General features: G+C 45.4%; 1 protein-coding gene across 3 annotated transcripts in view; it reads right to left on the bottom strand.

The window, feature by feature from the left end:
- The window catches only part of Abcc8 (ATP-binding cassette, sub-family C (CFTR/MRP), member 8), a 73,075-nt gene that overhangs the window by 21,254 nt on the left and 30,012 nt on the right, over window positions 1–21,809 (bottom strand). The window contains exons 11-18 of one of the 3 annotated variants that reach the window (XM_013034125.1): window positions 13,619–13,659; window positions 12,367–12,512; window positions 10,098–10,203; window positions 9,835–9,951; window positions 9,443–9,518; window positions 8,800–8,905; window positions 4,506–4,508; window positions 861–929 (exon numbers count right to left, since the gene is read on the bottom strand). In XM_013034125.1, the coding sequence (XP_012889579.1) occupies window positions 861–929; window positions 4,506–4,508; window positions 8,800–8,905; window positions 9,443–9,518; window positions 9,835–9,951; window positions 10,098–10,203; window positions 12,367–12,512; window positions 13,619–13,659 (664 nt within the window). The remainder of the gene's footprint in view (window positions 1–860; window positions 930–4,505; window positions 4,509–8,799; window positions 8,906–9,442; window positions 9,519–9,834; window positions 9,952–10,097; window positions 10,204–12,366; window positions 12,513–13,618; window positions 13,660–21,809) is intronic. The other 2 variants (XM_013034126.1, XM_013034124.1) reach the window with 2 other exon arrangements.

Genomic DNA, 21,809 nt, shown 5'->3' with positions numbered 1-21,809 from the left:
TATGTATGACTTTTGGCTCAAGAAATACTGTCACTACAGCTGAGCCTGTCATCACATTGAGGACAAGGTGGGCGAAAGGGCATGTACAACACTGGAAGGGATGACAATGGTGGTGGAGTGTGACAGCAGGAGACTTAACTGATTTACTCAGGTGATCGGGCCTTCCCAGGCCAGGGTCCTAACTATGTCCTCAGGGAAAGGGAGGGGAGGAGAGGGAGGGGAGGGGAGGGCTGTGAGGTCTCAGCATCTTGTTGATTTGCTTCCTTCGGAATTTTTGGACTTGCACTGAACAAACAGAGCAACGAGACTGACTTATCTCAACATCTAGCTCCCTGTCTTATAATCATGTTTCTCAGATTATTATTTTTTTCATGATTACTTCTAGAGCCATTTTAGACATAGTTTTCTAATTGCCTGTTTTCTGTCATTTAAGAAAATCAATTTGGTGTGTTTTGGGATATTCACACAGTTATTCAATCACTGCTATCTAGTTCAAGAATATATGCATCATCCTCCCAAAAGAATCCTCTCCCTCACTACATTAGCAGTCATTCCTTCTTCCTCCCTTGAAAGGAGCCTCTGGCAACCCTTAATCGACTTTATGCTTCTGCTTTCCATGAATTTAATATCACAGATATGCTAACACCTGTTTATGTACTATGACCCTTTGATGGGCAAAAAGTATTGTAAAAATCTAATTTTTTTTCTCCTCTATCAAGACCAAGTTTTGCCCTTGCTGAGGAACACGATTTAACATCCCTACCTCTGAGAGTATGTCAGTAACACAGCCTTGAATCCATCCTTAGCATTCTCACCCCGAGACCCCTCACCCCTACCCAGACCCTTCTCTTCCTTGGGACCCACTCCTAACCCAGCCACGAGCCCCCAGGAGGTACCTGGAATCCTCTCCTGTCTCGCTGTCAGGAAGGCTGTTGGGGCACAAATAGGAAGATCAACGGCAATTACATCTTTCCATCTTACTGAAGCTCTGGGAAGAAGGGTGCCCTAATCCTCCCACACCCTCCCTTCCTAAAGGTCCCAGGGGCTTCCTTATGGCAGAAGTACTCTTCTTCATGTCAACCCACCAACTTCCCCCAGAACCTAGCTGTGCACCCTCCAATTGAACCTCCAGGCTCAGTCAGTCATCCAGGATTGGCTCAGAGCAGCAGCAAGGCACCAAGGTGGTTTCATAGTTAGGAAATCTCTGACCTAATAATGGAATAGGGTGTGACTGACTTTTTTTTTTTTTTAATAGAATGCACTGCATGTGATTCAGATCTGGTTTTTTTGTGACTATTTCTCTTATGGATCAATGCACAGATACATGCAACTTTGATGTAAAAATGCATTTCAACACTATAAATTCTAGCAAAACGTTTTATTGAGAAATAAGGAAGTGACTTGAATTTTGATAGCGACTTTCTCTGTGCTTGTTAATTTACCCTTGCCCAATGAACATCTCCCATCTTTCCAGAAACAGCCCTCTGCCATTTAAGAAAAATCAACTTGCTCTCTTTGTATATAGATCTTATTTTCATATGATTGAGAACAGTTGACATTTACCAAACTTTTACAGGCACTCTGGTAACTACCATAATAGTATTGCTTCTTGTACTTTACAAAATAACCACATGAAGGTTTATTTTGATTGTTCCCACTTTGGCTATAAATAGTGAATTTTAGAGAGGCTCAATAACTTGCCCAAAGTCACACAGCAAGGAGTAGCAGAGTAAATACATTTCCCTCCAAACTTCATGCTTTAAATATTCACGCAATGTTTCTTCACTGTGGCTTCCCATCACCACACCTCTGTCAGGAAACTTAGGATGGGTCAACATAGGGATGGACATTAAAACTGTCCTCCTGCTCAGGTAGGGGGCAAAAATGATGAGTGATGGGGACAGTCATGAGGGATGTATAATAGAATTACCAGTCTCCTCCATTCCATTTCTCTGAGGTTGGTAGGCTCTTTCCAATCTCTTAACCCAAACTAACATGAATTCTCCAACCACTAGATTGCTGTAATTCACAATTTGCAGACAGGCTTTGCTAATGGGAGGCAGATTAAGAAAACCAAAGCTGACAAATTCCAGCTCTGTGGCCACATCCCAGATCAGCTTATCTCTGGAGTCCTGCTTTAACTGCTTCTAGAGTAGCAAAACCTGCTGTTAATGCATCTGGAGACTCCCTGGGGACCCAGCACGCCAGTGCTCCCAGCCCTGACTCAGTGTGCATCATTGTCCTGGCTGCTCAATTAGCCCTCATAATGGACTACCTAACTCTCCAATCAACTCTTCGGTTGTCTGCAGGGATTTTAAGGCAGGAAGAGCATCTTTTTCAGCTTCCACGGTGCTTACCACATGATAGATCTGTAATAAATGGAGCTTGCTAATGGATATATTAATTATTTGGGAAAAAGAGAGGGCGGGTATAGTATTCACTGTGGGCCCTTTCTCATGCATGACGCAAAGCTGTTTCCAGATACCATCTCATCCTTCAGCCCCATACATCTTATCTCCACTCTACAGATGAGGAGATGGACTCAGAGTCTGCAGAGCAGGCTCAGAGAAAGGAGGAGGGGAAGGGCTGCAGCGTACATCTGGGTTCGACTACTCTAGGATAGCTCCTTCGGGTCCTTCCAAGGCTTGTGTGTGTCTGTTTTAATGCAAAGAAATAAAGAGAAAGAATGCCTAGCACTCAGGAGGTTGAGGCAGGAGGAAGAGGAGAACAAGTTCAAGACCAGCCTGGGCTACATAGTGAGATCCTGTTTCAAAATTTAAAATTAAAAAGAAGTTAAGAATGATACATCTGGCAGGTGCAAGGGACTTACATGTGTGTTGTGGGCATCCAGTTTCTCCTCTGCATTTTGGGAAACCCACATTCTCTCCAGTTAGCCAAAGGTGCCACATGGAATCAACACAGAACCTTCCTGTCCTACCCAGGGTTCACAGTCTTGATAAATCAGGGGAAAGTCAGAGAGTTATAGGGGTCAAAAGAAAAGTAGAAGGAACAAAGTATTGAAGAAAATTTGGGGAAAAGTATGTGAAAACATGTATATAAATACATAGAGAAAAGATAGGAGGCTTCAGGGTATTAAGTGCTTTTTAAAAAATCCTCTTTATACTTGTGTTACTTCTCTAAATTTAATGTGCATTGTTGTAGAATCAGAGAAAAATGCAATTTTAAAATCATATGGAAGAGGAAAAGTTCCTAGCATGACAGAGCTGAGCTGAATCATGAAGGTGGGGAAGGACAGGGCAGTGGAGAAAGAGGGAGGGAAATGTCGGGTGAAAGAGGATGCAACATATGGAGGCAGACAGAGTGGAGAAGTAGGCAGATTGAATCCAGAGGCTTTTCTGCTAACTGGCTGAGAAACCCAGCCCTTTGTTCTAAGAGAAGCCTCCATTTCCTTCTCTGTCAGATGGGAGTGGAGATATAGCCTTACTGAGAATATGTTGTAAATACAGCATGTAGGTGGTTGGAGGGAAGGATGTGAGGTTGGAGAACTGAGAGACACTGTCTTTGAAGCTCATTGCTGAAGTCTTCCAAGTGGCCCCAACACTCCGTTAAGACCTATGTCATACATAAAAGGCAAGATGGGTAAACTGAGGTGGGAAGAGTTAGGATTTGAAGGCCTCTGCACTCCACATGTTCTGCTTCTGGCAGGCCCTTGGCAGTTCTGAAACACTGCTTTTGCCCACAGTTCTTAGGTCAGTTAATGCCATCAGGTCCCACATAGTTGAGAAAAATACTTTTCATGTCCAGAGTAAGAAACTGAGCCCCAAAGAAGTGAAGAAACCTGCCCAAGTTCATAGATCTAGAGAGTGGCAGAGTCAGGAATTTAACCAGAAGACATCTGTTTTCCAACTTAGGCTAGTCAGCTCCATTTCTCGTGCCACACCACCTCTTCCAGGAAACCAGGGGTACTTACGCCCCTGACTTCTCCATCCTAAAAGCTCCAGAGCCTCTTGGGCAAATCAAACCTCGCAGCAGTGCTGAAAAGGACATTTAAAAAAAATCACCTCTTGGGGAATAAGGGGCCTTGGCAGACACACTTCACACCAACCACAACCAGGCAACAGGCTCTGAGGCAGGCCCAGGGCAAAGAGGACTCAGGCCCCCTGAGTCAGCAGACACTGGTAATAGTTAGGAGAGTTAGCAGGTAGAAGGGGCAGGGCCAGTAGAGAGCCTTAGGAAATCCGAAGATTTTCAGTTCCTTGTGGGAGTGGGGACCCTCCCTTCTAAAGCTTTTCTTTCTTTCTCCCCCGCCCCCTTCCACCTTTTCTTTTTTGGTCTATCATGGGGCTTGAACTCTTGGGCCTGCGCCCTGTCCCTGAGCTCTTCAGCTCAAGGCTAGTGCTCTACCACTTTGAGCCACAGCGCCACTTCTGATTTTTTTGGTGGCAAATTGGTGATGAGTCTCAACTGACTTTCTTGCTTAGGTTGAGTAGCTATGATTACAGGTGTGGGCCATCAGGCCAGGTTTCTAAAGCTTTTCTAAGGACCTGCTTCTTGCTGGTCCCCAATGGGGGCACTTAAAATCATTCTGCTTTCAATATTCATGGCCCTATTCTTTATTTCCTGGAAGAAACTCCATCTGCATATATCTGCTAACATTGACCTTTCACTAACATGTTTTCTTTTTAAGGTTTACAAAAGGAGTTTGTAAATTCCCATGTTGGCAGTTTACTGAAGCAGCCAGCCAGCCAGGGTTATGACTCGTTAAATTGAATGCTTGGGAGCCAAAAGGCCGAGACCCAGAGTCAGGATGCTGACATGCAGAGTCGGTTCAGGGATACTGTAGTAGTTCTCCAGGGTGCTGTGCAAGATCTCAGCGAATGGGGTTCCATCTGCCCCTATCTACCTAGGGCTCCCTATGCCAGAGACCAGGTATTTCCCTATGTAGCTTACACAGAGCAGTTCACAAAAATATATATTGTGTATTAGACCCCTGGGGTATAACAGAGCTTCAAGGAATCCAGTGGCCTGGGGGAAGGACAGATTAGCAAATAATTGCAATGCAGTAAGACACATACACTAATAGAATTTGCTCATGCAAGTATTGATGGAGCTGAATGCTGGTGGCTCACACCTATAATCCTAGCTGTCTCTGGGGAGCTTTCCATTGTCTCTCTTGAGATATAGGCTGAAATATGATTAAATAACAGCAGGGAATTTTGTTCTTGGCAAAGATATACACTGCTAAATAATAATGTTTATAATAATATTTACAGGGCACTTTCTTCATGTTAGGTTAATCCTCATATCAGCCCTACAAGTTAAAAGGAGAAACTGGCACATAAAGCTTATGGAATTTTCCAAAGCATGGAGAACAAATGGGAGCCCAGGGAACTTGGCTCCAGAGCATTTGTCCTCTCTGCTCAGCCATACTTAGTTCATTTGGTCCCTGGAGGAATAAATGAACAGTTGTACCAATAAACCAAGCCCTGTCTCCCAAGAGCATTCTTGGCTGTGCTTCCTAATCTCCCAACTTCCTGCTTTGTGACTTTTGGAACTCTTTCTGACTGTTTGGTTGCCGAGGGCTTGGCCCTGGTAGGGACAAAAACCAAACCATGCCGCTGGGCATGGTTTGGCATTGTCCTCACCTCTGGCTTCAGGTTCACAGAATGTCAGGAGGGGCTACCAGATCAAAAGCTATTTTGTTCTTGGCTCATTTTGCAAGTATACCATCTCTCTGCTGACCAAAGGCCCAATACCCAAGGCATGGAGCTTCTCCTAGTAATGGAAGGACATACAACATATCCCCCACTCACAGGACAGGGGGTTCATATAAGGATGTGAGTCTACCCAGGACTTCATGGGACCAACAACAGAAGGCAAATGAATCATGTTGGCTTAGATTCCTTTTCTCAGCCAGGGTAATAAGCTCATATCTGACTCCTTTCCTGCAGCCTCTTCTCTCATTCATATTCATTCTCCCTCTCCCTCTCCTTCCCTGCCCTATTCCTCTCTCATTTTCTCCAGCCTTTGGGCTAAATCTCAATTTCCATGTCTAATAAAAATCAAATTTACTTTTGCAGTCTGGTCTTTAGCATTCTACCCATACCCCAGAACTCCAGGCACGTAGAACCACCTCTTAAATAGCAGCAAATCTTTGTCCATATGCTTACCTGGATCACTTGCCTGTTCCACTTCTGCCTTTTCTTTTCTTTCCCTTCCTTCCTCCTGTCACTCCTTCCTTCCCACTTCTTTCCTTTTTACTTTTGTGCCAGTACTGGGGCTTGAACTCAGGGCCTTGTGCTTTTGCTTGGCCTTTTCTTCTCAAGGATGACATTCTACCACTGGAACTACACTTCCACTTTCAGCTTTTTGGTGGTTATTTGGTGATAAGAGTTTCATGGATTTGTCTGCCTGGGATGCATGTGAACTGTGATCCTTAGATATCAGCTTCCTGAATAGCTAGCCATCCCTGCCTTTTCCATTGGATGAGCCCACACTTGTCTCCAAGACTTGCATATCACATCTACAGTGGGTCTTTTCTAGTCAACTACAGAAATCATTGTTATTCCTTTGAGCTCTAGCATCACACTGATCTTTTTTCCTCTCCATTCAAATCAAAGGCTACACCTTAACCATCCTTGCATTCCTGTTATTTATGTACAGGGTCTGTCACACAGCAAGTGCTCAGTCCATGTTGAGTGAGTGAATACATCAATGTGGGAAAATAGGAGCACAAACTAAGTCTATAACAAGTACTCACAACTTCTTAGGGTTGGCTAAAAGGATGTCCCCACTGGGCCTGGGCAAGAGTTGGCCTGTTTAGAGCAAGGAGCATTCTAGGGCAATAAATCTGGGCACTACAGTCTCCAAACCCAGTCTTGAACAGAGATAGGAGCTGGGTGAGAACTGAGTTGCCTTGATGAGGAGCATAAGTGTTGATGACAAAGCCTTGAAAGCTCGGCTGAAGAAACAAGTACATGTATCACAGCACAGAGCTTGCTGGCCTTTGGACTAATGGTTGGGAGAATAGTTATTCCTTCACAATGCTCATGTACCCTTCTCTCAGTTCATGGTGGAAGATCAAGTGCTGGAGTCTAGCTATAAATCCCACTTCTGCCACTTGAGTGAGGTACCATTTTCTTCAGCTTACTTTCCTCCTCTTTGAATAACAATTGTCCCTGTCTCATAGGGTGTGGCAAAGACTGTGGCAATGCAGTACCTGGCAAAGAGACTGGTACATGAGAAGTGGCCTGTGTTAGCTTCCCTGAAGAAGATCCCTTGCATCTCCTGGGGGTGGGGGGGGGGTGGAAGGCCTACTACACAGAGAATGGAAGCAGTAAGACCTTGAGGATGGGCATATCTTGGGGGACATGTGTGGCTGAACTAGCAAGGTTGAGTCCATGGAAAGTCACTTGCCATCTCTTCTGGCCAGAAGTGATATGCTTCTGTGAGGATACGTGAAAGAAGAAGGTAAGGAGGAAGAAGAGACAAGGATCAGGGACATGTTGGTATTCAGACATTGGGCCCAAGATTTTTGCCTTAGCTCATTTCTTTTTCTTTTTACATTTTTAAATTGTGAGAATACCGTACAGAGGGTTACAATTACATGGGCAAAATAACGAGTACATTTCTTATCAAGCATTGTTGCCTCCTCCTTTGTTTCCCCTTCCCATCCCCCATACGCCTTAGCTCATTTCTGTACTTAAGCTGATGAATAATTGACATCTAGATAATTTTACCCTAAAAATGACTAGCAGAGAAAACCTGTCCCTTTGAGGAACTGGCAGCAATCCTATTCCTGGGTAAGAGTAAAAACCCCAGCAGGATGCTTGAGCTGTCTTACCCTTGGAAAAGTCAGGCTTTGTGAGGACTGCTGACCACCTTTATACCCTCTTCATTTCAAGGCTCTTTAAAAAAGACACAGATACTAGTAGCTCATGTCTGTAATCCTTGCTCTTTAGGAGTAGAGATCTAAGGACCAAAGTTTGAAGCCAGCCTGAAACAGAAAAGTCCAAGAGACTTTTATGTCTTCAATTAACCAGCAAAAAGCTGGAAGTGGAGGTGTGGCTCAAGTGGTAAAGTGCCAGCCTTGACCGAAAAAGCCAATGAGAGGCCCCAACTTGAGGCCCCAGCACTGGCATATGCATACACACACACACACACACACACACACACACACACACACACACACAAACACAGCCACATTATAAGCATCTTTTTATCAACCAACTTCAGTGCTATGTAGAAGAAGGTGATTATAAATAATAGATTCATGATGGACTCAGCCTGAGGTTTTATCTCTTTAATTAAGGTAGTGATCTTTGCCTCTCTCCCTCCACTATTGGTCTGTGTTAGCTCTTGGTTTTCACATACCCACTGGATGGTCTGTGTCAACTTTGCTCATAACCAAGCCAGAAACCAATGGTGCATTGCAAGTTCCCACACTGGAAGTGTAGCTAGCTGAGTGAACATGGGACCTAGGGTCAAACAGAACTGAGTTTGGATTCCAGGTCTGTCACTTAGTAGCTATGTGAATTGGAGCAATTAATTTAACCCTCATTCATACAACATGGCCTAGTAACAGTACTTATCTTTTTCATTATCACAATGATTAAATGAAATGGTACATGCAAAAGACTTGGCAAAAAATTGTATTATATCACCTAGTGAGAAATATGTGATATAAATACTAATGATGATTATAAGAATATCTAGCATTTACCGAGTACTGACTAAATGCACAGTGGGAAGTCAGTAAATGCACGATGCATCCTCCACAGACAGAACAGTTGTTGAGAGGGCACCCTACTAATTGGGACTGGAGAATAGACTTGTTACCTGTTCCAGAAGACAGCCCCTGAGATCTTCTGCATCTCTCCCAGTGTGGCAAGGAGGAGTGAGGACTTGCCACAGCCTACCTGCCCCACAATCATGGTCAGCTGACCTGCAAGGAGAGAGGGTAGGAGATGGGAGAGGAGCTGGGGAGAATCTGACTAACCAACCATAACCCAGAAGAATAGTCAGACAAAACGATATCCAACTCTGAGGGCATTTTCTTTTCTCCTACTTGGAAGCCCTGAGAAGTCCTCTCCTGCCTTTGAGTTTTTCCTTCCCGAAACTGACAGCATCCTCTTGTTTCTCTTCCTTCACTCTGATGCCCTCTTCCTTGCTTCTTTCTTACATGATCCCCAGTGTGATCCCCACCTCATGCACCTGACATCGTTGGCTATTCAAGTTGATCTTTTTCTGAATTGATCATTGTAATAGTTGGTGGTGGCCTCAAGGTTCTGCTGTCCCACCCTGTTCTTGCTGCTACTCTCCAACCAAGCAGGCAGAGGCCTTGAAGATACAGCTTATGCCTCTCTAAATGTTTAGATCTCACAGGGCCCACCACAAGTGAGTAGGAGCAGGCACTTAGGAAATACCGACTTTGCTTTTTCTCTCTCTGGGGAGGGGTATATGCCGGGACAAGGGGTCATACCTCGAGGGATACGGATGGTGATGTTGGACAGTGTGGGGATTCCATCAGGGGTCCAGGTGAAGAAGCCTCCGATGATCTTCATGGGCCACACCCCATGTCACACAGGAGGACAGAGAGGAGGGGGGTTCTCACTGTGAATGGTCTTTGGCTTCCCATCCTTTATGAAAGCCTCCCCCTTACTTTGATTCCACCCCTTGGAACACTGGGGACTGGCTCCTACCCAAGGCACTGCCCAAGAGGAAGGCAGGGGCCCCCCTGCTGGGTGGAGATGAAAACAGTATTCCTAGAGACAGGCAAGGTGACCTCTGTGCAGAAGACTCGGCGCTGGCCTCTCCTGGGCTGAACTTCTCTGGGAATTGGTGCTGGTGGCAGGTACAAGGTCAGGGACTCACCTGGACACAGCAGTTGTCAGCATCCCCATCTGCACTTGGGGCCAGCCTCTGTAGTGGACCCATGAGGTCCCGATTATCCTCCCGGGTTGGACGCTTGCGGTTTACAACTTTGAGGGGCTAGGGAGGGTAAGGAGGTAAGAGTCCACTGGGTTTAGAACTCCTTTTTTGGACTGAGTGGGGGTGGAGGCATAAAGCAGCAGGGCATGTTGCTTTAGGCCCTAGAAAAACATGCCAGGAGTAGCTAGAGCAGGCCAGGAACTCACCACAGCCTGGTACTTGCTGGCTTGACCTTGGGGTGCTGGCTCACGGGGAGCGCACTGCTCCTCACGAATCTCTGCACTGGACAGGAATTCACTTAGCTTTTGCACACTGCAATGGAAACACAGCGATTCCCCTCACCCCTGCCAGAGGCAGAGGGGAGGAGAAAGAGGAAGATGTGGTTTGAGTGTGCAGCTCTGAGAAAATGCCTGGTCTACAGGTAGCTCCCACAAAGCCCACAGTGGAGGGGAACAAACAACTTGTCACCCTCTTGAAAGTGGAAAACAAATTACCAGTGCTTTTCTTAGCTGGAGTAGGCTACAGTCTAGACTAGGGATGTCTTTGGTTAGTTTTTGGGTTAGTTTAGTCATAAAAGTAGTTCGTCTGGATTATTGAGCTAAATGATGATTAGGGTTGGTGTCTATTAGTTAGTGTCAGGGTTAAGGTTGGTTGGTGTCAAGATTAATTAGGATTAAAACTTGATTATTAACAAAACTAGTATTTTGCGAGTATGTACTCCATGCTAGATGCTGTGTTAATTGCTTTAGAAGCATCATAGAACCGAATCCCCATAATAAGCTGTGGGGGCAGATGTTTTTTCTCTCATCCCATGTAGAGGTGGCTATTTTCTCCTCTCCCCCAGAAAAGTTGTTAAGAGGCAGCACCTGGAGCTTCACATTTTGGTTTACTCTCACCCATCCTTGGCTGTGGAAGCTGTCTCAGGAAGCTCAAGAAGTGTTTCTATCCCCTCTTTCTTTCTGCTAAGTGTCCAACAGGCCTAAAGCCAGACATACATCCTAAATTAATAGACTGGGGCTGAAAAGGAGCTCCTATGACTCTTCCGCTCTGAGCACATGTCCTCTGAGGGGCAGACCCCTAGGCTCTGCCTCCTTGCCTTACTGTCTCCTCCTGTATTATAAGAGTGAGTAAGGGGAAAGGGTGGAGCCAGCCTTTATTTCAGGTATGTCCTCCTTTCCATCTTTAGACAAGAGTTTGAGCTCCCTCAGGCCTCAGCTACTCTGATGTTGTATTTCTAGAAAGAGTAGGTTTTGAGAATGTGCTACTTCCAGATTACTGACATAGATTTCTAACAGGTGCAGCATCGTTGCACCTGGGGTGTCTACAAAAATTATAGGGCTGGAATGAGGGTGGTGGGGGAAGGATGCACATCAGAAATCTCAATGTTATGGCTGATAAACTGAGGTAGTATAGCAAGGATATAGGAGCAGTCTCTTTTCAGAAAGTCACTGCCTGGTCAGATACTTCTTGGATACAATTTCATTACATTAGGCCTGCTTTGTTTTGTTGTTGTTGTTGTTTTTTGGTGGTGGTGGTCCTGGAGTTTAAACTCAGGGCTTCCTACCTGTTAAGCAGAGGCTCCTGCACTCAAGCCAGGCCGTTAGCTCTGCTTCTGTCTTTGGATCCTAGAATTCTGTGTTTGAAAGCTAGAGCTGGGCTCAGACTCCCATCCACGACTTCATTCTAGCAACTATTCCTTCTTGTCAGCTGTCCAGGACCTGCCAGGGTCCCATAAGAAAATGGGGTATTTACTGAAGGCTCAAGACATTTGCTATGTCTGGGTAAGGACATGACCAGCTTTTTCAACATAGGACAAATTCTTGCTTTCAAGATTTCCAAGATCCTTGGAAATCTTCCTATTCCAGGTAATAAAGGCTTCCCAGAAGAGGCTCTGCTCTGCCTCTGCACTCAGATTTCCATTCTCAAGAGGGTGACACCTCTGGGAGACTGTCAGCATTACCTCTAGGCTCTAGAACCCAGAGCTGTGGACCAACAGAGAGTAACTCAGGGGTTAGAGAGAAAGCTGCTGCACTAGCAGGGCTGGGAAGGCTCTGGGGCCATGGAAAGAAGAGCAGTTGCTTAACCTGGGGAGAACAGACATTCAGTAGGCAGCTAGAAGATGCTTATTCTGAGTGGGCTCTGAAAAGTAGAACTAGGGTCTCTGGGTGGAATTTATGAAGATGCGAATTTCAGCTCATTATTTTATCTTAATATATTTATTTTGTCTTGGAGGTGATAGTGAGTGCCCCTCTCCTTGGAGGCATACAAATATTGTTCTTCCCTAGAGATTTTGTGCTGGAGACTTTGAATGGTCTGTGACCCTTGGACCAGACATGGCCAGCTTCAGGGGGACTCAGAGCAATGGGGAGGTGTGTACATGGACAAACAGCTGTAGTCCCAGTGATTGCTAGAGCCAGTCCTGGGGCTGACCCATGAGCTGCCTGTCCAGTGCCCTTGTCCAGACCCTCCTCTCACCTCACTAGAGCTTTGACTGTGGACCGGACCACACTGGACAGCAGGAAGAGCGGTGTGACCAGGATATGAAAGAGGGAGAGGGAAGCAAAGGCCACGGAGGGTGAGAAGTCAGACTCTTTGAAGAAGCTGACATGGCCCACGAAGGTCTGTGGATAGAGGCACAAGTGAGATTAAGGTGTCTCAGGGGCTATTTCCTTCCCACACTGGAAACAGCCCTGGGAATAGAGTCTGGGTGCTGGTAGGGAAGGTCACATCATGGGGCTTTCTGATTAGAGATATCTATTTATTCTCTGTCATCTCCTTGAAATGTCTCCTGGAAGCTCAGGACTTCTGCTAGGGGCAGGGCTGGTTCCCTCCAGGTTCTGCCAGGCCTGGCGTTAGGTACCCTCCTTAGACTGCATTCTTGAATGCTCATTTTCCCAGTCCTCAGTTGGAAAACATTCAACAGTCATTCCACTTCCTCCCTGTGCCTATCTAAGGCTACCTGTCTGGCTCTGCAGTCTGTTACCCACAGTTCCCCAAATGCTAGACCAGGAATCAGCTCCATAAATCACATTGAAAGTGAATTCCCAAGCATGTTTGACAGGCTGTGAACTTCACGCAGCTCAGAGACATTGGCCCCAGGGGAAATAAGTACCTCTTTTTAAAGAACTGTATCCCTCATAGCAGGCAGTGAGTGACAGGAGGCTGGGTCTGGGTCTTCTTACCTTCCCCCATAGCTGAGCTCACCACCCAGCTTTGGTCAAAAGCAGTTAAAAAACAAACCCAACAAAAATGCATCGTGATATTTTATGACATGGGGAGCTATGTGTGGCTTATTCTTAAAAAAAAAGCAGGTTACACAACTGCATGTGCAACACAAGCCTATTTTTGTAGAAATGACATATCCTAGGCCTTAAAAATAAAGATGGGAAAGAAACACCCTGAAGATGTTATGAAGTGGGATTACAGTGCCTTCTTTTTCTGAATTTCCCATTCGTTTCATAATACACATGTTTCATTGTTAGCATGAAAAAAAAATCAATAGCTATTTTCAAGAGACAATGTTGATTTTCTAGATACTAAACCTGAGGTCACCCAAGCCCTGAGGGAGAGAGGCTGTACACGAGGATGGGGAGGGATGAACTCCCTTGTTCATTTCTTGCCCTACTGGGCCCATCTTCTGAGGTCCTTGTACAGAAGAGCTGAACCTAAACAGTTCTCCTATATATGTCTCCCTTCTCTCAAAGAAAGTAGAGAAAGGTTCACTTACAATGAGGACTGCAGCAATGGGGATGGCTGTGTTCATGAAAACTGTAGAGGAAGCACAAGGAAGAGTTAGTGTGGGGGAGGAATGAACTTTGAACAGGAAAATGCCTAAGATGGCCCCTAGCAGTGTGGACCAGGGGAATCCTTCCTCTAATTTAGGAAGTAGAGAGGGATATAGTACTTTAGCTGTAGGGCTCCTCCAGCCCTATTTTCCCTCTGGGCTCCTGTTCCACCCACATAGCTGACCTGTCTCAGAGACTAAAGCCTTTAAATAAAGGCATAACTGCTCTTATTCTGATCCCTCTGGATGGAGTAATGAAGCCTGGTGGGAAAGTGGTTAGAAAAGGACTGGAGTGTTGGTTGCCAGGGCCAACTGTGAGGTCAGCAGCATGTGTTTCTGGAGGCACCAAGCTGCTGCTCCTTCCGCTGCCTTTGCCCCTGTATGTACCCAAGTATGTTGTCTATGAGCTTCTCAGTCTCCTGCTTCTTGCAGAGTTTCAAACTCATTCATACTTAAGTAGGAGCGACTCAGGGTACCATAAAGTGGTGTCTTCCTTAGAGCTCTGGCACAGCTGGTTTGCTGCAACAATGGCCCCTCCTTATGCTGTTAGCCGAAGTGCCTCAGATCTTTCATAAGAACTCCAGAGAGCAAATAGAGCTGGACTTAAAGTCACAGAAGGCCAGGATCCCTCTTATATGTCCTTGGACACATCATTTCGCTTCCCTGTTCCTCAGTTTCCTCACTGAGTTTTGTAAACTTTTAGTGACTTGTTCTTAGACCCAGGCTCTTCCTCAAGGTCAGAGGAGATAATGTAGGTGACAGCCTCTATGAGACCTGAGTACTGTCTGCACATTGTGCTTCATAAATTTACTAGTGTGACCAGCCCCCCAAGTCACCTCTCCTTGCTTGGCCCAAGGTATAAGATGCCCATGAGAGCCCTGATCTAGGACTATAGTTTCAGAGAACAGCCTGGAATAAGAGGTGACTGCTCATGGCTGCCACCTTCCCATTTTACCTTGCTTTCTTCTATCCTCTGTTTCCATCTAGCCTGTTTCTGCAATTAGCTGTCCTGTAACACCAAGAGCCAATAGCCAGAGGCCAAGAACTCGGCCTGTGCACATGACCCTTGGCTAATGAATGGTGGCATCTTCAAAACTCTATGGTCAACTCCATTCCAAGAAAATGATTGGCTGTTCCCTTGTTACAAGAACCCCGCACCAGCTAGAACCTTCAAACTACACTTGGAGATGTGGTCCCAGCTTCGGGGAAACCCAACTGAGTAGAAGGTCAGGCCTTGTCCTTAGGGGACTCTAAGTCAGAGGAAGGAGATAGGAACAATGCTCTCAGCAAGTTCCTTATATGAAGAGGAGAAGAAGATACACTCCTGGAATTTCCAAGCAGATAGGATACCTACTGAATTTGGACAATTTTTTTTGGGGGGGGTCCAGTCGTGGGCCTGAACTCTGGGCCTGGGCGCTGTCCCTCAGCTCTTCAGCTCAAGGCTAGCGCTCTACCACTTGAGCCACAGTGCCACTTACGGCTTTTTTCTTTTTGCTTATGTGGTGCTGAGGCATCGAACCCAGGGCCTCATGCATGCAAGGCAAGCGCTCTACCACTGAGCCACCTTACCAGCCCCAATTTGGACAATTTTTAATCTGATGGGAAAAATAAGGCCTCTGTTCTTTTCTTGGAGAATTCCCAATCTTAATGGTGGCACTGCTAATCTCTCTGATCATAGTCTTATGGTCAGTCTTTTTAATACCAATTTTATACATGATCTTATAAATTTACCTTAATTGCCTTTCTTGAAGAAGGATAGATAATTTCCAGTTACCCACAACAATACCATAGCATTCACTTATAGTTCTGGCAAGGGGCAGTATAATCGTCATTGATTTGTTTTACAGTATTAGGGACCCAGATCTGAGACACAAACCACAGCACATCCATCACTAGGTTGGGAGAAACAGAGGAAATAGGAAGATGCCCATCAAATCTTGGCCCCTCACTATCACCAGCCACTTAGCTCTCAACACAAGGTAGCCTTTCCTCTCTAAAGTTTTTCCAAGCTACATGCTCAGGGCAGGGAGTGGTGCCCTCTAAAATAATTACAAATGAAGAGGGGCTTAAGCCACAGAAGGTACATGTGCACTACTATTCCACCCTCTGCTCCAAGCCAAGAGCTATCGACATTCTACAGCTATACTCCTAGCTAAAAAAATAAACTGGGAGTGGAATGTGAATTGCTGAGAAAGCAATCTGTTGCTTTGTAGCCAGAACTACACAGAAGTCCAGGCATTCTGATCCTCTAATCCATCTCCTGGGAATTTATCCTGAATAATCAGTCAAGAGAAGCACAAAGCCATCAGCAAGATGGTGCTAGCTGCAGACTGTCGCAGCCCAAACAAACCACAACCACAGCAACAAACCACCGAAAGCAAAAGAAGCCAGAAATTTCCAACAGAAGGGACTGTTCCAGCAAACGTTCACCACAACGCCTCTTGAGGAGATTTGGCAATCAGAAAGCATAACTGATGATTTATTCTACTACTCATTTTCCCTGGTCCTGATGTTTTTACTTTATATTTTTTCCTATTTCATTGCCTTTCTGTTTATAGCATCCTGAACTGCTGTGAGGAATGAGATAAGCTATCAATTAATAAAATTAAAAATGGTCATTTCAAAACAGATATAGCGGCAACATGGATAATGCTTATGATCTAATTAATTTCTGTGCTATTCTGGCTATGAAGGATGAAATGTAAAATGTTGGAGGATGAAATTTTCACTTCCCTTATCCCCCTCCTGGAAGAATGGCTGTGTGCAGAGTTCTAGATACCCTTTGGGGTGGGGGATGGGGAATTGGTATTAATGGCTGCTTGTGTTTCAAAGGTCTCTAAAGATCATCCCATCATCCCAGAGTGGATGGTCACTGTGAAGACAGTGATGCTCAAGGCTTCAGTGGGCTCTGGTATTTCTCCCAACACAGAAGACAGCTGGGGTGCAGGGAGCAGAGAACCAGATACTCAGTTGTCAGTGACTAAAGACTAAGGCCTTGACTCATTTTCCTGGATCACAAACAGCTCTACGAGATCATAAGGTGGTAGGAGGGGTGGGGAATACAACTGAGAATAGATTTCTCTCCAATTTTGGCACAGAGTAGGTGACTCACCTGGAGTTGATTTAAAAAAAAAAACAAAAACAAAATACACAAAAAAGGAAGAACATGACAGTATTCAACTCTTGAGTGTTAGGGAGCAAAAAACACTAGTTAAATAATGCCAGGTGAACTACAAGATTACAGGGTGAGCTGTAGGTGTGATGCTGCTATGGAAAGTTTAATTGCACATAGGCAGGCCTGAAGGACCTCCATTAAAAGTGAAAGCCCTTTTATAATGATGTAGAAATAAGATTTATAAAGCATTCTTTGAGCCAGTTGCTGGTGGTTCACATCTATAATCCTAGCTACTCAGCAGGATGAGATTTGAAGATCGCAATTTGAAGCCAGGTTGAGTAGGAAAGTCCAGGAAATTTTTACCTGCAATTAATCACCAAAAAGACAGAAGAGAAAATCTGTAGCTCAAGTGCGAGTGTTCCAACCTTGAGTGAAAAGGCTAACAGACAGTGCCCAGACCCTGAATTCAAAGCACAATACTGGCACAAATAAATAAATAGATAAATAAATAAACAAACAAATAATACTTTACCAGTGAATTCACTCAGAAGTTAGTTTTTGAAAGTTCCCTGGGTTCAGGCATTCTACTGGGTTTTGGAGGTATAGAAGTGCTAGTTGGGCTGTTTTTTTCAAACCACCTTTACCTCAAACACATCCATTCATATTGACTGTGATACAGAACACTGAAAGATATGGTAGACACATCTTTCTTTCATTTCAACTCCTTCCATGGATCCATCTGTCTGAGCAGAAACCCTAGGGGTCTGGGCACAGCGTATAACATCCCACCTGAGCTAGTCTTGGATATTTGAAATAACCCAACATTGTCTTTCTCACCCTGAGGCCTTAATACACAGGCATACCTTCCTCTTAAGGCTATTTAATGGTCATCCTGTGGGAACCACAGTGACTAAGTGGGAACCACCATCCCTAAGTCTAGGTGGGGTGCAATGCACAACTTATATGGCACCCAAAGCACCCTTCTGTTCTTGTCACTCATGGTACTGTGGTGTGTCTGACTTGCCTAGTAGACTGTAAGTAACAAGTAGCTGGGACCACCCAATGCCATCATGGGGCCAGGCACATAGATGTTTGAAAAATACTGTTGAATAAGTAAATGGAAGAAAAGACTCAGGACCAAGCAAGTAACACAAAAGGCAGAGGGTCATTGGGAACTGACTTTAGCCACTTAACAGCTACTGTTCATGGGCCTGGCCAGTTTCCCCTAGGACTCAAGGCTGAGGCCCATCTTCTCCAAACACCCAATGCCTCAGTAAAGCCTGGTATAGAAACAGGGATGGCATCTGTGCAAAGGACAGAGGAACTGGTGGAAATTGGTTGATTTGCAGAAACTGACTCTTGTATCACTTGTGCAAAACTTGTCCCCAAATAAAGTAGCACCAGGAGTAAAGCTGCTTCTGCAAAGAAATGGATTGAGCTGACTTTGAAAGAGCATGATGACTCGTGCCTCCAACTTTCTCCCACTCTTCCTTCTACCCATAGCATAAGGTACATCCTAAGTCTTCTCCACGTGAATTTCTGTGAACGCTCTAGCCACTTGAGCTCCTTTTCTGGATGAGATCTTAGGAGTCATTTTACTTGTTAGACCTCAGTCCTCTCCGCTGTATGATGGGACAGTAGAGCAACACACCTCACCGAGTTGTAATGAGGATGATGAGTTCTCAGTCTTGCCAGGCAGCCAGCACAGAACTGGCCACAGTTCTGAACTTGCTGCTAGTGTTCTATGCAAGCCAACTCTGACTCCTGAGAGGAACATAAACTGCTTTACAATGGGGACCCTATCTACTGTTCTCAGATGCTGGGCTCAGGAAGAGCCTGCAGATAGGGTCACTCAGCAGCCACCAGTAACTTATATCATTGCTTTCTTGCAGGAGCAAATATGGATTTTAGAGTCAGGAAAACTGTGTCCATTCCTTCTCAGCTTCATGTGCTGCCAGGGCTCCACAAACTGAAGCTCTAGGTAGCACTGCTGGTGAGACCATCAGACAGTGTCAGAGATGGTTTGGTCTGTCCCACAGTCTGACTATGGCACTAGGCAACCAGACTGGAAGCCCAGATGGGCCCCACTGGGTAGCGTGACTCCAGGGCAATTCTGTCTCCAGGACTTTATGACTGGTGCCAGGGCAAGAAGGAGAGATCCTCATCACCTCAGCCTAATGACCTATGTTTTGATCCCTGGTAACAGAAGGCAGGAGGTTCAGGAGGAAGGAGAGGACAATTCACACAAAGCATGTGCCTGCAGCCAGGAGCAGGTTCCCAGCCCACCCTTCTCAGGAGAATAGACATCCCAAGAAGAGCCAACAACACTCGGCTATCAGCGCTCTCCCTGGAGGACTGGGGAAATTCTGGTGTTTTGATATCTGTTATCCAGCTCCTATCCCCCTCCTTCCATTTGTCCATCCCTCTCAACCTCTAGTAATTACCATTCTACATTCAGATTGGTCCTTCCTTCCTTCCTTCCTCCCTCCCTCCTTCCCTCCCTTCCTTCTTTCCTTCCTTCTTCCCTTCCTTCCTTCCTTCTTCCCTCCCTCCCGTCCTTGCTTCCTTCCTTCCTTCCTTCCGTCCTCCCTCCCTCCTTCCCTCCCTCCCTTCCTTCCTTCCTTCCTTCCTTCCTTCCTTCCTTCCTTCCTTCCTTCCTTCCTTTCTCTCTTTCTTTTTCTTTCTTTCTTTTTCTCTCTCTCTCTCTCCCTCCCTCCTTCCTTCCTTCCTTTCTCTCTCTCTTTCTTTTTCTTTCTTTCTTTTTCTCTCTCTCTCTCTCCCTCCCTCCCTCTCTCCCTCCCTCCCTCCCTCCCTTCCTTCCTTCCTTCATCCCTTCCTTCCTGTTTTTGAGAGAGAGAACATATGCTATTTTTCTTTCTATATCTGACTTATTTCACTTAAGTTCAAGAGTTGTACTGCACAGTGGAGGAGTAGTCCACAAAAACCTACTATCTATTTTCTGAATAACCAGGGAAGAGCTGAAAGGTTCTAAGCACAAAGTGATGGTAAGGAGGTGAATACATTAATTACTCTGATTTGATTAGCATGCATTGTACACAGGCACTGAAGCATCACAGTCTACCTCAGAAATATGTACAATTATTTCATGTCAATCAAAAATTTCAAAATGAAATGTTTAGAGAGATGGAAATGCTAGTTACTCTGCTTTGATCATTATAACTGTATACACGGATTGAAATGATAATAATAACACATCTTGAAGACTATTTCCTTTCCTTTCCTGGTACAAGCCTGGGCTGTTGCTTATCATTCTCAGTCACCGTACGAGTATGGAGCCCTGGGAAAGCTCCACTTTACTTCAGAGCCTCTTGCTCTTTCCAGGGTCATCTTGACTCTTGAGAGTCACCTTTCCTCAGGTCCTTGTAGCCCCATGGACAAAGCACACCTCCTAGACAGGCATCAGTGGGATAGCCTGGGAACTTAAGCATCTTATGATATTGTTTTCATAAGAAAACGTATCCCAGATTGCAACTTGGAATCCAAGAAATGAATATATATCTACTAGGAGCAAAGTAGCTGCCACATGCCACCAACTGCATGCCGTAAAACTACCCCTACTTCGATGCTTACTGTGTCTGGAATCTTGGGACACAGTGCCTCCACTTCCCTTTCTGCTTCTCTTCTCTCTCTGTCCATGTCAGCAATATTCAGCCAGCCCCAGCCCACTCTGTTGTGTGTGCTGGGAGAGGAAGTCCCCTAGCTGTAGGGAGAGCCTTTCCTCCTTCACTGCTCCTGGGAACAGGTATAACTCAGCGGTCTGTAATCAAGGATGGGTCTATTGGTAATACGACCAGCCCCTGGAGCAGAAAGGCATTGCTGACAGAGAGAAGGTGGATATGGGACTGGGGCTAGGGACCTGGGCTGACTTTTTTGATTCTTCTGTGTTCTACCCCAATTTTCTTTGTGTTATAGAATAGTGCTAGGCTTTTGAGTGCCACAGTCAGGCATGAGGATAAAAGGAGAGACCAGAAATTCAGCTCTTCTGGTGAGGAATCCAGGAAACAATGACCGTTTGTCATGCCCTCATTTTCATTCTCAGAAAATCAGATCCTAAATTTTTCTGTGTAAAGATACCATAGTCTAGCTGGGCACTGGTGGCTCACGCCTATAATCCTAGCTACTCACAAGGCTGAGATCTAAGGATCACGGTTCAATACCAGCCAGCCTGGGCAGAAAAGTCCGTGAGACTATTTCCAATAAACTTCTCAGAAAAAGCCAGAAGTAGTGCTATGGCTCAAGTGGTAGAGCACTAGCTTTGAGCACAAAGAGGCTCAGAGACAGCACCTAGACCTTGAGTTCAAGCATTAGGACCAGGGGGAAAAAAAAGATACCATAGTCTGTGCCATTTATAAAGGATGGACCATAACTGCTTACTAGGCCAGGGGTCCTGTCTGAGGCACAGGCACTAAGTTGTAGATGGTCCCAGGGAGGCCAGATACTTGGGATGCTCAATACCAGCTGGGTCCTGTGGGAGCACTTGTGTTGGATGGTGTCCATCTGGTCCCATTAGATCCTCTCTCTAGTACATATGAGGAACACAGAAGATGACCTGTATGACCAACTCATTCTCCATGAGTCTGGGAAACATTTCTAGAACTTTATTACTGCTTCCTGCTCCTCCCTCCAGCAGTTCACCAAAAAGAAACAATTTCACCTGGAGGAAGTAGTATCAACCATTTCTCTCAATTCCCCCCTCCCCATTCCCTTCCCCCCCCATTCCTTCATCTCAAAGCCATCCTAGGCTATTTCTCAGCTCCTGAGAGAAAGTAGACTCGCACAAATCTTTGCCCCTTATAGCTTCCCAGTGCTTTGGAATATAGCACAGAGACTGCAGAGTGTGGTGGGAGCCATCCTGCAAACCCCGGGGCCTCCGTTTCCCACCTGCAATCCTGCTGCACAACTTGGAGAATTTCTCATGGACTCTCCTTGCTACGTTCTATATCATTTCCACAGAACGGTCTTCTAATTCACAAATTCTTCTTTTACCTGCACATTGAG

The sequence above is a fragment of the Dipodomys ordii genome, unplaced genomic scaffold (assembly GCF_000151885.1).
Source record: "Dipodomys ordii isolate 6190 unplaced genomic scaffold, Dord_2.0 Scaffold183, whole genome shotgun sequence".
Classification (NCBI taxonomy): Eukaryota; Metazoa; Chordata; class Mammalia; order Rodentia; family Heteromyidae; genus Dipodomys; species Dipodomys ordii.
The sequence above is the reverse complement of the archived record's forward strand: the minus strand, read 5'-3'. Positions and strand labels throughout refer to the sequence as shown.